This window comes from Arachis hypogaea, chromosome 20 (assembly GCF_003086295.3).
Source record: "Arachis hypogaea cultivar Tifrunner chromosome 20, arahy.Tifrunner.gnm2.J5K5, whole genome shotgun sequence".
Classification (NCBI taxonomy): domain Eukaryota; kingdom Viridiplantae; phylum Streptophyta; class Magnoliopsida; order Fabales; family Fabaceae; genus Arachis; species Arachis hypogaea.
In genome coordinates, this window is record NC_092055.1 from 141,722,483 (window position 1) to 141,738,347 (window position 15,865).

General features: G+C 33.9%; 1 protein-coding gene across 15 annotated transcripts; it reads left to right on the plus strand.

The window, feature by feature from the left end:
• Positions 1-479: 479 nt before the first annotated feature.
• Positions 480-15,503, plus strand: LOC112782716 (ABC transporter C family member 12). 15 transcript variants are annotated; one of them, XM_029296148.2, is made up of 28 exons: positions 490-645; positions 796-867; positions 1,652-1,830; positions 2,180-2,219; positions 2,535-2,691; positions 2,822-2,936; positions 3,021-3,101; positions 3,234-3,258; positions 3,774-3,830; positions 4,293-4,358; positions 4,935-5,009; positions 5,136-5,243; positions 5,837-5,971; positions 6,542-6,648; positions 6,736-6,829; positions 7,989-8,156; positions 8,265-8,405; positions 9,090-9,290; positions 9,399-9,497; positions 9,593-9,745; positions 10,175-10,560; positions 11,000-11,180; positions 11,381-11,704; positions 12,508-13,264; positions 13,468-13,589; positions 14,200-14,445; positions 14,573-14,996; positions 15,181-15,503. In XM_029296148.2, exons 1-28 carry the CDS (start codon positions 541-543, stop codon positions 15,258-15,260), a joined length of 4,698 nt encoding a protein of 1,565 aa, XP_029151981.1. In that variant the 5' UTR covers positions 490-540; the 3' UTR covers positions 15,261-15,503. The 15 variants fall into 15 exon arrangements, with proteins under 15 accessions (XP_025681030.1, XP_072085190.1, XP_029151980.1 ...); XM_072229090.1 differs by having other exon boundaries at positions 11,000-11,138; XM_029296149.2 differs by having other exon boundaries at positions 501-749; positions 827-867.
• The last annotated feature ends 362 nt before the right edge of the window (positions 15,504-15,865 follow it).

Below are 15,865 nucleotides of genomic sequence, written 5' to 3' on the forward strand. Positions count from 1 at the left end.
TCTGTATATGCAGTAATTATTCGTCAGTTTAACAGATTTTAAAAAAATATTATAAATAATTAAAAAATATAATAAATTTAGAAAATATTAAAAACTTATTAAAATTTATTATTTTTAGTTATTAATTAATTATTAATATTTAAAATAATAAATTCTGACGATTTTAAATTATTTTTTATGGTGAAAACTCATGCGTAGTCGACTTTACGTGAAGTTGATAGTTGAGAGTCGTTGGATGATTTGACTGATTTGACTAAATTTTCATCTAACGGCTCTCAACTACCAACTTCACGTGAAGTCGAGTGTACTTGAGTTTCCACCATTTTTTTATAAAGTTATTGGTCAATCCGTCAGCGGTGACGTTAGCATCGATGTCGTTACTCATATTTGAGTGTTTAGATTCCCCTCTTCCCTCGCTTGCTGACGTCACTATCATTCTACTGAACTTAGCGCCAAAATGTCCCAATTATTAAAGTCTCGCATGAACTTCTCCCCCTTTCACATTTCAGTGTGCAGTTACAGTTACAGAGAGCATCATTCATGGAACCATTCGTTTGGTACTGCAAGCCTGAATCAAACAGTGTTTGGGCCAAAGCAGTTGATAGCGCCTTTGGTTCCTATACGCCATGTGCAATCAATACTCTTGTAATTTCAACCTCCAATTTCGTTCTTATGGGACTTTGCTTCTATAGAATTTGGCTTATTGCTACAAACACAAAGGCTCAGAGGTTTTCCTTGCGTTCTAATTGGTATAATTATGTTCTCGCATTGTTGGCTTCTTATTGTGCTATTCAGCCTCTGTTGAGATTGTTGACTGGAATTTCAGCATTTAACTTGAATGGTGAAACTGGATTTGCTCCTTTTGAGGTGGGTTTCTTGTTCATATATGCTCTAGGTTGCTTTCGGATTTTATCTCTTAAAAACAGAAATCTAGAATCACTTCCAAGAAGTATAGAAAGTACAAGAAAATTTTGTATTCAGTAGTGCTAGGAGCCAGCATATTTTGTGATTTGTAGTCATCAATTAGCCATCATTAATATTTTTAATGGTGTGAGATTATATCTAATGGTGTGGGATTACACTCTTTTTTTGATGGTTAAATGCTGGGTAAATTTTAATGAAAGTGCTGGCCCTGAGACTTTCTCTTTTTTATCTGGACAGGAAGATCTTGTGTCTGTGTCATGAAATTATTTGTCTCAAAAGTTTAAGTTGTTTGATACATGCACATGAATGGTTATATATCTAAGATGTCTTCATACTTAAGAGTTTATTTTAAATTTGAAACCTGAATTATGCATGATTCTATTTTTGACTTTATGCTGAAATTCCTTATCTATTTATTTAGAAGAATAAGACAACAAGGACATTGATAGAGTTCTAGACTTTTCGATTATGGAAACTCTAAATACTATATCAGAAAACCATTCATCCTAAAAGTTTAAATTGTTAAGTAGAAGCATATGAATGGATATTTATCTAACATTTTCCTATTTCCACAACTAAAATTTTTTTTTGTGTCGTATTACACAACCTTGGCAATGCATGAATACTATATTCCTTAGATGCGTTCAATGTTGATATTTGATTAAGGCTTTAGTTTGTCAAATGGAGGATGCAATTTATAAACATGTGCACTCTTGTGTTGTTGCAGGCAATGGCCTTGATAGTTGAAGCGCTTACATGGTGTTCGATGATAGTTCTCATTCTATTGGAAACCAAGGTTTATATCCGACAATTTAGATGGGTGGTGCGGTTTGGAGTTATCTATGTTTTGGTTGGAGATGTTGTATTGCTTAACCTTCTTCTGTCAGTGAAAGATTACTGCAGTAGGTTAGTTTTTTAATTTCAAAACTACTCTTTGCCTTTTCCTTTTTGCATTAAAATGTATGCAAAGAACAAGCCTGATCAGCATTTTAAGGACCATGAAGCCTTCATCCGGTAACTATGATTGCAAGATAGGTTCCATGGTTATCGAAACCAAAAGTTATTCATAGAGGTATTTGACTTTGGAAATACTCAGTTCTGAATGATCAATATTGAAGAATACAAGTCCATTAAAGCAATGAATTTCTCTTCAATGTTGTGTTAACTGCAGTAACTTATAGAATGGTAAATGTATTGGAATATTCTGCTTAAAATTTAGAGTCTTGTTTTTTTTTTTTTTTTTTTTTTTGTGCAGATCTGCCCTGTTTCTGTACCTTAGTACTTTTATCTGCCAGGTATATATTTGATTTTCCCCCCATCGTTTTTTGAAGTTTTATTAGAAAAGAAATAATTAGGAGGGTATATACAAAATCAGTTGCATTCTACAATACCTTGTACAACATTCCAACACTGCATATCTGCCGACATTCATGATTAAGGGTAACATATTGACATATGCTCAAATGGTTGAAATGTTTAATAGTTTCATTGTTAGCTATGGTTGTAAACCAATTCTTAATGTGATGAAACAACTGGGAATTGAATAATGCTATGATATTGAGTCAGTAAGACACAACAATGGACTAATTATGGATGCTTTTCTGATGCAGGTCTTGTTTGGTACATTGCTTTTTGTTTACGTACCTAACTTGGTTCCTTATGATGGCCATATAACAATGCAAGACGAGCTTCCTGACAATGCTGAGTATGAACTACTTTGTGGAGAGGAACAAGTTTTCCCTGAGATGCATGCTAATATATTCTCTAGTATGTAATTTCTTAACTGGGCTTGTTATAAATTAAGAGTTTGCCAATGTCTGCATTCGATATAACTACATTTTCACATAATTATATTGTCTATCCTTGTAAATTAATAGCCAACTTTCGTTTACTGTAGGATTATGTTTTGGATGGGTAACTCCACTCATGCGGCAAGGTTACAGAAAACCCATCAGAGAAAAGGATGTTTGGAAGCTAGACAAGTGTGATCAGACAGAGACATTAACAGAAAAGTTTATATTCAGCATACTCTGTGTTTCTGCATGAGATCAATACATCCGGCACACAACAATTAAACAAATTCTTGGTTTCTGTAGGTTTCAAAAGTGTTGGATGTTAGAATTTCAAAGCTCTAACCCATGGCTTTTAAGATCTTTGAACAACAGCTTAGGGAAGAGGTACTATTTATGTTTTTTCTCAATACATTATCTTCCAAATTAAATGATTTACCTTTGCTTTGACGTGCCAAGATGATGTTAGTAACATTGATGTCTCTTCTTTTATTCAATTTGACTTGAATGTTTGATTAGGTTTTGGTGGGGAGGCATCTATAAGGTGAACATTTTGATCCCCGGTTTTGACCTGTAACTTAAACAGCTTCAAATAAATACGTAAACATTTCCACATTACAAGTTACATCTGAATGCAGGTGAAGCAATTCAACCTTCTCACTAATTTAAACTGGAATAAGATTATTGAAATTGATGTGTCAAAGTTAATTAAGCATGAGGCGATAATCTTTCCAAATAAACAAAGACAAGTACTAAAATACCAACTTTCAAAACGATTAAGCAATAAACTTATATGTGAAGGCCTCAATGTGGTATTATATGTCTCGCACACCCGTCACACCTGGGCTTGAGGATAATGCAAAAGTCAATTTTATTGGTTCTTTGCAATCAGAAATCTCATTAGGCTTACCTTACTGTGTGCAAATTGCTTCATATATGAAATTATATTATGCATGGAATATGCAAAATATTGTATTATGCAAGTTAACTATGTGATATGTTTAGTTCTCTAGTTTCTGACTCCTAGGATACATCGAAATTATGTGATGATCTTTGCAGATTGGTAATGATCTTTCCCAGTTTGTTGGGCCAATTCTGCTGAACCATCTGTTAAATGTAAGTGTATTTGTTCTATCCCAAAATATCTCAACTGATTCTATTCTTTGTTCACCACTATCAGATTTGAATGAACACTTGTAGGAGAATAAAATTTAGTTGTTGAATCACTCTAGCCCGATGCATGCATATATAGGCAAAAGGTGTCAACAAAATCCCAACATGAATGAAAGATCATTTTATGACAAAAGCTATCAGGAATGCTGCATGCATACCGATTTTTAAAACTTTTTCATGAATGTTTAACATTAACCCTACAGCCAATCAGGACGTATCTGATAGACATGCACTGATCATCATTGGAACACCAAGTCTCAAGTAATAGTTTGAAAAGTTTTTCCTCATTGTTAAACGACATTTTTTTATTTATTTAATTTTTGCAAGTATGAATTTATGAATAATTTATTTTATGTATATTAATTTGTTAAAACTTCTAAACTTTTTTTCTTATTGATGACGCAGTCAATGCAAAATCAAGATCCATCTTGGGTTGGTTACATCTATGCTTTCTCCATATTTGTTGGAGTGGTATGGCTACTATCTCATATAGTTTTCATACCTTGTTCATTTAGATATTGATCTTGGTTTTGCGTTTGTTTCTTTCTTCCTTTTTCTAGATAGTTTACATACCCACCAGTAAAATGCCATTATGCGAAACTTCGTTTTTTTTTTTTTCTGGCAACTGTTTCTTCTCTAACTGAAAGGCCCATAAACAAAAGCAAAAACTTAAGCCTCTTTTGGGTTTGCTTGATTCTTGCATAAGCCTTCTTTTCTTCTTTTATTTGCCTTATGCTATTTTTTCACTTTTGGGTTCACCAAGGATCGAACTCTAGACCTTTTGGACATAGAGGTCTGATACCATGTCATGAAACTACTCATTCCAAAAGCTTAAGCTGATAGGAGGAGGCAATATGAATAGTTATATCTCTAATAAGGGAGCGCATATTGAATATTAATTATCTTGTAAAGCCTTCAATCACTTTTCTGGTAAATAATAGCTGCAATTAATTAATCTCGTATATTAACTTTTATAAGAAGTGAAACTAGATAATAGAGGTCAGTTATTCAAAGATCTTCTCTTACACATTTAATGCCTCTTTACAGTCACTTGGTGTTCTATGTGAAGCTCAATATTTCCAGAATGTGATGCGTGTTGGTTTTCAGCTTAGATCAACTTTGGTATGACAGCTTCATTTTCATCTAGTGTTAGGATGCCTAAATAAAGTATAATCTCTTTTATTATTATTATTATTATTATTATTATTATTATTTTAGCTACACATTTTGTATGATGTGACCATGTAGGTGGCTGCTATATTTAGAAAATCTTTGAGGCTAACTAATGAAGGTCGAAAGAAGTTCTCATCTGGGAAACTTATGAATATGATAACTACAGACGCCAATGCACTACAGGTTAGTTCATTGCTTAAGCTAAGAGACATGAGTTTCCACGAAAACATGTTGGCATAGGGACAGGTTTACTTATTACCTTAACTGCTTATGCAAAGTTCCCCAATGCATGTTGTTCCATTGGTGCTTCTAGCCAAAAATGTCTTTTACCTATGTCTTGACATCAAGTATTCATCAAGTTGTTGAACATTGGAGTTTAGTCTAAGGCTGACTGGTGGGGTTTGCCATCATGTTCCAACAAGGGGGGTGGCAGGGATCCCCATATAGTCGCAGGATGGTAGAAAGGGCCTTATCTTTTCCGGTGCTCAAACCAATCAAAATCCTCGGGTGTGAAGGTTTTATTCCTCATATCAAAGGCGTAAGGAACAGCCATTGAAAAGTGCCCAACACTTTAGTAGTTCAAACTAAGAATAACATCTTATTCTTAATAAGGTTGATAGAGAAAGCAAGCCAATAATAATGTTTAATTTCTCAATATACCTGTATCTGTATTATAAATATTTAATATAAATTGCAATCTTTTTCTTACCATTTGAGGCATAGTCAACGTGCTGATGGCTTAAATTTCATTGTTGTTATTCATTTTCAATGTTCAGCAAATATGTCAACAACTTCATGGACTTTGGTCAGCACCATTCCGTATCATCATAGCGATGGTTCTCCTATACCAGCAACTAGGCGTTGCTTCACTCATTGGATCGCTAATGCTAGTTCTCATTGTCCCACTACAGGCAAGTTTATATATGATTTCTTTCACACGTGTGCATGTGTGCGCTTTTTCAGTTTTTTAAACTATTGCGCTCTCATTTTTGGCCGAATATAAGACAAAAGTTTCTTGGCATAGCTATCAAAGAAACAGCTTTAAAGGGATTTTTGTAGAATGATACCAAGAAGTTGTGTCACAATCCGTCTTAGGATCCATGATCAGTGCACAACTATGTGGCATGGGAAAAAATATTTTTAAAAAAATATTTTATGACATTTTAATATATGAAGAAGAGTATTTTCGGAAAAAAATTGGACACCAACTCTCCTCTATCCCCTTTATATATAGTAGATATATAGTAGATAAATAGTAGATATATAGTAGATATATGGTAGATATAGCAGATTAAGGTCAAAGTTGATGAATTTCATTACAAGGTGCAAAATGATTCATAGTTTATAATTTAGGATTAATGAAAATTGTGTGTTTATTATGTTTTCCATTCTACAGTAATGGCTTATTCTTTGTATATTTAGGCAATTCTTCTCAAATATACAGACAAATCTTTTTTTTTTGTTATTATTTTTGGAAACAGACATACGTGATTGCCAAAATGAGAAAACTGACAAAGGAAGGACTGCAGCAAACAGACAAGAGGGTTGGTATCATGCATGAAATTCTGGCTGCCATGGATACTGTAAAGTATGAACACGTTAAAACAAAGTTCGTTTGACCTTCTTGTTCAAATAGAATCTTAACAAATGTCTTTTATATTCGGAAATGATTCAGATGTTATGCATGGGAAACAAGCTTTCAATGTAGAGTACAAAGCATACGGGATTATGAGCTATCTTGGTTTCGCAAAGCACATCTGTTAAATGCTGTATGGACCTTGATGTGATTTTAGATTTATGAACTCCCCTTATTTTTTCAGTAATCCAGTTTATTATTATGGTGATGATCTATGAATTTGAGATTAATAATCATTTACATTTTCTTTGTGATGAGCATTGGACTGTTCATTTATCAAAACTGGAAACAACAATATACTGTACACTGAAAGATGGCCTCAAAAGGGCCATGCTAATAAAATTGTTTACAAGGATCACTGGATATGTGTAGATTGTGATTTTCTGTAAATACTTCAGGGCAAACCTCATCAGCTTGTGTTCTTTATATACACGGAAGTAATCATTCTTCATAATTACAATGTCAATAAAGAAGAAACTAATTATGCCTATTTGAACCTAACTGATACATAAAGGAACTTTACTATATTACCAACAGTATGGGATGTTAATATGGCTTTTTGTGAAATAACTCTTGAATGCTATATTGATATCCTCTGTGGGGAAACAATGGTAGTTATATCTTTAAATTTGTGTGAGTCTTTATTTTTGTATGTAGGATGTATTTTCTAGGTGTATATACCACATTGATCCTTCTTTATACATGTGACAATGCATGCCTATTGATGCTAACTTATAGGGCTAATTCCAAGGTAGCAACAGAGTAAAAAGTTTTCATGTGATCCCATTCTTTTAATATGATTTAACTAACTTGCGCCCTAAGGGCACATTTTAAATATATAATAATAGAAACTTTTTAACACTTCTAATGTATTCAATGTATTGAAAACGTAAAAAAGTCAATTTTTGTAATAACTTTTAGAAAATATTTCTTTTTATGGTATGCTTAGCCTATGCCCTTAGGGCGCAAGTTAGCAAAACGCCTTTTAATATTATCTCTTTCTCACAAATTAAAATCAGTGATGGTAACATTTATAATGCTTTTGTTAGCTGAACTCTTGATGTCAATGCATAGTTGGTTTGAACTTGAATGACAATTTTTGTAAGGGACTCAATTTCAGTTTGTGTTACTGTGTTAGATGGAGATTTATTCCTGAATTTCTTGTTTCCAAATATGCTTGCCCTCCATAACAAAGCCAATATTCGAAATGCTGATAAAAAAATTTTCTGACTTCTGTAATTCTTCTAAATTATGAAATTTTTAGCTTTCTCATATCTTGTCTTTTGTTGCAGCTCAATACCTTTATTCTAAATAGCATCCCAGTTCTTGTGACTGTAACTTCATTTGGAATGTTTACTTTACTTGGTGGAGAATTGACTCCTGCAAGGGCATTTACCTCACTATCTCTATTCACAGTTTTGCGCTTTCCATTAAACATGCTACCAAATTTACTAAGTCAGGTTGTTGCTGGACCTTGTTTCATTCCATTAGCAGTTTAGTTTTTTATGTAAAATATGAGATTGTTTGGAGAGATCAAGTCATACATTATTGACCCTGTAGTTTGACAGGTAGCAAATGCAAATGTATCGTTGCAAAGGCTGGAAGAATTATTCTTGGCTGAGGAGCGAAATCTAAAACAAAATCCACCTCTTGTACCAGGACTTCCAGCCATCTCAATAAAAAATGGGAACTTTTCATGGGATGCAAAGGTCAATTTTTCAATGACAGTAATGTTTAATTGTTTTGGTATATATAGGTAGCCACATTTTATTGCATTTAGATTTTCAAAATGAAGAAGGAAAAGATGTTAGGAAAATGTTTAGATGACAACTTTAATATCACTTGAATGATAACTGAACAGATTTGGCTTTTGTGAAAACAATGTCTCTTGTATTGAAAGATTAATGCAAATGGTCCCTAGCTTCACAATGCTTTCATGCTAAGGGCCAGTAACTTCTCAAGGCTCTTGTATGATGAGGAACATTAAGCTAAAAATCTTATCCATCTGCTTTCACCAAATAACTTAAGCTTTTGATAGAGTAGGTTCATGCTGAGCAGATTTATCATCTGCATAACTAATACTTCTAGGTACCGAAATAACATCCTGTTCGTTTTTTCCGATGAAGTGTCGATGAATAACAATGATAGGTAAAATCCTTAATTTGGGGCACGCAAGTTCACTTTTGGTTTGTTTTAGCCTCTGTTTTGATTGTGTGTTCAAGTCTTAAGATAAGGAATGGAACAAAAGAGTGAACAAAGACTTTGAATGATATCAAAATAGTTTAATATTATATTACTAAATACTTTGTTTAGTTCTAACATCCCATTTTATTTGCAATTTTGATATTAGAAGTTCACACATGACCTTTATGAAAAACCTGTTTGATTTATAGGCAGAGAAGTCCACACTATCAAATATCAATGTGGAAATACCAATTGGAAGCTTAGTTGCAATAGTTGGTGGTACTGGAGAAGGAAAAACATCACTTATTTCAGCAATGATTGGAGAGCTACCTCTTTTAAAAGATGGAAATGCTATAATTAGAGGCACTGTTGCTTATGTTCCTCAGATTTCATGGATTTACAATGCTACAGTCAGTTGCAGCTTGTTTATGCTTCTAAACATTTTTACTTATTTCTTTTGTAATAAATTCAAACGAAACAAATACTGCAATGTACTTCTAAATCACATCTTTTTACAGGTACGCGAAAACATATTGTTTGGGTCAGAATTCGAATATGAACGATATTGGAAGGCCATTGATGTCACTGCTTTACAGCATGATCTCAACTTATTACCAGTTAGTGTTCATAAATTCCATGTTCATTAAAGATTTTATTCTCTGAGATATTATGAAGTTTTATTTATTTATTTCATTTTAAATTATCTTTTTAGGCACGTGATTTTACAGAGATTGGAGAAAGAGGAGTCAATATTAGTGGTGGACAAAAGCAAAGAGTTTCCTTAGCTAGGGCAGTCTATTCAGATTCAGATGTATATATATTCGATGATCCTTTAAGTGCTCTCGATGCTCATGTTGCTCATGAGGTATTATTTTTACCAAGCTACAAAAGACAAGTGTTCTTTTATGATTGAATCATGATTTATAGTGGTTCAAATTTTAAAAGTGCCTCCATGCTTAATAATTTTTTTCATTAAATTGTCAATATAATGAGTAAGATTGTAAGAATTAAATCCAACCAATTTTTATCATCGATAAATTGAGGTATGCTGAAAAATTCAGGGGATCTCCAGCAATAACCTGAAAGCAAGAAGCAGGGAATTTAACCTTTCTCCACCAATATAGCACTTAATGGCTTAAAGTTCAATTTTCAGTATGCTCATACTTTATAAGATTGTGTTTATCTTGTAGATTGTAGTATATAGTTTGATTTCAGATATACTATTGAATTTGACTATGAGAATGTAAGAATACATGTGCTCATAGTTCATATAATTTCATTTGCAATGACTCAGGTTTTCAAAAACTGTATAAAGGAAGCACTGGGAGGAAAAACAAGGGTTCTTGTCACCAACCAGCTACATCTTCTCCCTCAAGTGGATAAAATTATTCTCCTTAGTGACGGCATGATTAAAGAGCAGGGAACTTTTGAGGAGTTATCAAAGTGTGGGTATCTATTTCAGAGACTAATGGAAAATGCTGGGAAAATGGAACAACAATCAGAGAGTAATGAAGGTAGAGAGGACCATGTCGAGGTTAATGTTTCAACCTCGAGCAATGAGGCACTTGTTCAGATTCCAAACGACACAAGCTATGAGAAGAAGGGAAAATTACGCAAATCAGTGCTTGTTAAGCAAGAAGAGCGGGAGACTGGTGTGGTTAGCTTGAAAGTTTTGGCGAGGTAAGATGGCCATGGAACCAAACATATATATGTTAAAGCAAGTTTTTTACTTAAGTTGTTTTATTAAGAGAGTATGGAAAACATGATTGATTGTGGAAAATTGTCAGGACTACATGGCATCCCTTCTATTAAAATGACAAAATCCTGGCTCTTTATTCTCTCTCTCTTTTTGTCTCTTTTCTTTGTAGCTTATGGAGGCTTTTTTATTCTGTCCCTGTACTAATTCCTATCTTAATGCACTATTTCATTTATTGAAATCAATACATCACAGCCATGTGATGCTAGTATACTAATTCGCTTATGCATGATTTTTTGTGGTGTTTGTATATAACTAGTCTTCTAACTTTTTGAGACCACTAGCACTGATTGTAATATTTTTCTGCTTGGACAGAATTTAGTTTCTCTTGTTGTGATTCTAATTGTTTATTGCAATTCACAGGTATAAAGCTGCATTAGGAGGCCTATGGGTAGTTTTCATACTCTTTGCCTGCTACACATTAACAGAAGTTCTTCGAATTTCAAGTAGCACATGGTTAAGTGTGTGGACAGATCAAGATTCCACTTCAGATTATAATCCAGTATATTTTCTTGTCGTCTATGCACTTTTCTCCTTTGGACAGGTCATTCTACAACGATTTTCTACTTAGCATTTGTACATTCTCAGTTCAACTCAACAACTTCCAAGCTTCGACTTTCTACAATCTACTTAGCATCTTTTCAGCTTTGTTATAGCCAGAACAATGTATTACTCGAGAAACTTTCCACTGTTACCTAACATAGCAAAGTTCTTTTCTTTATGTTCTTTGATTTCTGGAAACAGGTAGCTGTAACACTTGCAAACTCTTATTGGTTGATCATTTCTAACCTCCGTGCTGCAAAAAGATTGCATGATGCAATGCTAGATAAAATACTTCGGGCCCCAATGGTATTCTTCCAAACTAATCCTGTTGGCCGCATAATTAATAGGTTTGCAAAAGACATGGGAGACATAGACACCATGGTTTCTACTTTGGTGAATCAGTTTATGGGGCAACTCTGGCAGCTACTTTCTACCTTTGTTCTTATTGGCACTGTGAGCACAATATCTCTGTGGGCTATAATGCCATTGCTGATCTTCTTTTATGGAGCTTATATATATTACCAGGTGGGTTCGACATCTTCAGCTTAGTTATAGAGCAATCTTGCGCACGTGATTTCCATGCCATATATGTTCTATTTTTCTTCTTTTGCATTGCATATTCGTTTGATGTTTTTTGGACTACAAGTTGTGCAGAACTTTGACAGAGATAAATGAACAGTAACTGTATATGGGGCTTCTACAAACTTGATGTGGATATTAAAAATTTTCCGGAACAATTTATTCAAACACCTAGGATTTTGCTCTGGAAGTTCATTTGGCTAGAAATATTTACTATTCTTTTGCAGTCTATACTAGTGGTTACAAGGGAAAATATCATATATCCACATCTCCAGAAATTGAAATACTTTTATAACCTCTGAAAACTTTTCCAGGATGCATAAACTGTACTCCAAAAAGCACGAGTGAATCAAAGTACCATTGTCCCAAATGGTCTCCTTGTCCAAAAGAAAACCTGACACATATAACCCAAGCAGCCAAAACTATTAAATCCAATCCTTTGTTTGGCGGGAAGAATTATCTGCAGGCCAGATCATGCACATCACTTTCACTTCTCTTTGCCTTAGTAATAATATATTTTGCTAAATTTAAAAGAGATATGCTAAAAGTTATTGACATGGACTAACTAGTTGCAAAGCAAAGTATATGTAAATCTAAGCACCCACGAAAGTGTCAAAATGGCATTCAATTAGAAAACATCTTTCTGTAAAGACAGACCTGCATTACTTGTTTCTTTTCTTTTTTTTTTAACACTAAATGATCATTTTTTTATGCATGGATTTTTTGTCCTAATATTTTGTTCATGACAGAGCACAGCTCGAGAAGTGAAGCGTTTGGATTCAATTACAAGATCTCCTGTTTATGCACACTTTGGAGAAGCGTTGAATGGTTTGGCAAGCATACGCGCTTACAAAGCATATGATAGAATGGCTCACATTAATGGAAAATTCATGGATAAAAATATCAGATTTACCCTTGTGAATATTAGTTCAAACCGTTGGCTCACCATAAGGTTAGAATCATTAGGAGGGCTCATGATTTGGTTCATAGCTACATTTGCTGTATTGCAAAATGGAAGATCTGAAAACCAGGCAGCATTTGCATCTACAATGGGCCTTCTTCTCAGTTATACTTTAAACATAACAAGTCTCTTGAGTGGTGTCCTGAGACAAGCAAGTAGAGCTGAAAATAGTTTAAATGCTGTTGAGCGTGTTGGCACATACATTGATTTGGAAACTGAGGCTCCAAGAATAATTGAGACAAACCGTCCACCACCAGGATGGCCAACATCTGGATTAGTTGAGTTTGAGAATGTTGTCCTGAGTTACAGGCCTGAACTTCCTCCAGTCTTGCATGGACTGTCCTTTACGGTATTGCCAACCGAGAAGGTTGGGGTAGTTGGAAGAACTGGTGCAGGAAAATCTAGCATGCTTAATGCTTTATTCCGTATCGTTGAGCTACAAAGTGGAAGAATCATTATTGATGGTTTTGACATTTCTATGTTTGGACTAGCAGATTTGCGAAGAGTTCTAACTATCATACCTCAATCACCAGTTCTTTTCTCTGGTATGCACTATAACTCGAAATCTTGATCCACTGTTACAATGGTTTTAAATTGCATTTGTGATCACATGGCATAAACACTGCAAACAAGTCAATTATGAGAATACAGGAATGTTGTAATATTTTAGTGTTCATCTATCTGAATAAACATTCTCTTTGAACTCCATTAAAAATATCTCATTCTAAGTCACCACTCTTTCTCTTAGGAACTGTTCGCTTCAATCTTGATCCATTTACTGAACACAATGATGCCGACATGTGGCAAGCTTTAGAAAGGGCACATTTGAAGGATGTAATAAGAAGAAATCCACTTGGTCTAGATGCACAGGTACAAAGGTTATGTTATAATTTGTCATTGAGGCTGCTCAGGTTGCTTGGAAATCATGTCATAATCTTATTTACTTCCACTTGCTAAGCCTTTTGAATATTGTCTCCAGGAAGCATTTTATTATTATTATTCTTGTTACTTGTTTTACCATGATTGTAAGCATGTTTTAAAGCCGAGAGTCCAATATTGTACTGTTAATAGCACATACACAATTTATAACTGCTTTTTGCTTTCCTCTGTTGATGGAATGATTAATAATATACATCACGTTTAGAAATCTTTGAAAAAGAGTATTGTAAATTTGTGCTTGCCTAATACTAGTATGAAGATGAAGATGATTGTATTCATGCTTTATTAATCTTATATAAATGAAGCATCAATCATGATATGGAACATGTATGAATGTATCAAATTTTGACTGGAGATAAATTGGAAACAGACAGACGAAAAAAAAAGGTTGGAAAGATATGTGAGTTTTTAATGGTCAGTTGTCTGAGTGACCAAGATTACAGAAGTGCTTTTTTTTCTTCTGAGGTTAGTTTTTTATAAGTTTTTCTATTAGGGGAAAAAATGAAACGTGATTGGTTATTTTCTTTTGTGCTTCTCTAAGGTCTTGGAGGGTGGAGATAATTTTAGTGTTGGACAGAGGCAACTATTAAGTCTAGCCAGAGCATTGCTTCGAAGATCAAAGGTTCTTGTCCTGGACGAAGCGACTGCTGCTGTTGATGTTAGAACAGATGCTCTTATACAGAAAACCATCCGACAAGAGTTTCAGTCCTGCACAATGCTCATCATTGCACACAGACTAAATACAGTTATTGACTGCAATCGGATTCTATTGCTCGATTCTGGACGGGTAGTTCCAAGTTCCATGTGTTTCAAACATCTGATTTCTATCTGCAGTATTTTAAATAACACATTTGCCTCAAGTCAACTATGAAAATTCAATATTAAGATTAATCTTTTTCCTCTGTTGTTTCCAGGTCCTTGAGTATGACTCGCCGGACAAACTCTTATCGAATGAAGCAAGTGCATTCTACAAGATGGTTCAAAGTACAGGAGCTGCAAATGCTGAGTATTTATGTAGTTTGGTTTTTGGAAGGATTGTGAACAATTCTAATGAAGAAAACAAGGGACTTGAAAATCAAATGAGACAGTTAGCTTCTTCCAACTGGGCTGCTGCTACACAATGTGCTATAGCTGCAACCCTTTCTTCATTGCATCTTAACCTTCAAAGCCCAAATGAAACTAAAGATAACAAAGATTTCCTCGAAAAAACGAAGGACGCGTTGACAACACTTCAGGAAGTTCTGGAAGGGAAGCATGATGATGTTATACAACAGACACTTGTTAAATACAATGTTCCTACAGAAAGATGGTGGTCTACTCTTTATCAATTAGTTGAAGGTAAACATAATGATCTTAATTTCATGAAGAAAAATTCATCCTGATGAATGGATTTTCTTATGTGCATGCCTGAGTTAATATTATTAGTTAATCCTTTTGATTTATATAATTAAATATCTCTGATTTGAGGAATTAAAGTTAATCTATATGGATTGATTGATTAAAAATGAATTTATCCATTCAGGTTTGTCTGTCTTGATCAAGTTACCTCCGAAAAACATTCAACAATTGGAACTTGATTTTGAAAGAAGGTCCTTTCACTGACATCTTGAGTTGTGGAGAGCAGTAATATGCAATCAAATCTCAGAGGGATGCAGCAATCATAATATTATTTTCTTTTTAGATATCATCTCCCTCTTTGTTTCATCATGTTGCTTTTGTATTGTTTAGGAAGTTTAGAATTTTAATAGGATTCCGTTTCTTAAGAATAAAGACATTTTCGAAGAAATTTATCCCCCAATTCAAATATCACAAGTAAAATAGTTAGCTAAAATATGTTTTAAACTACACTGTGTCTTTATTTCACTTTGGTATTCTGGTTCTGATGTCATTATTTATTTATTTATGTCGTACATGAAAGTCGGATCTTCAACTAACAGCTAACACTAGATTCATTTTCCTTAAACAATATCTCAACTCTCATCTTTGATTTGAAAGGAAAAAATACATACAAACAGAAATATTCAAAGCCATTATTAATGCAATGTAATGATTGTTGATGTGGCTTCCTCTAAAATTTATCCAAACATTCTAATTCAATATAATATCAGCTATAATTACCTCCACATAACATTAATGTAGTTCCAATGATCAAAAAAAAGAAAAAGAAAGAAAAAAAGGGTGCTGACTTGCTGCGAGAGAGAGGGCTT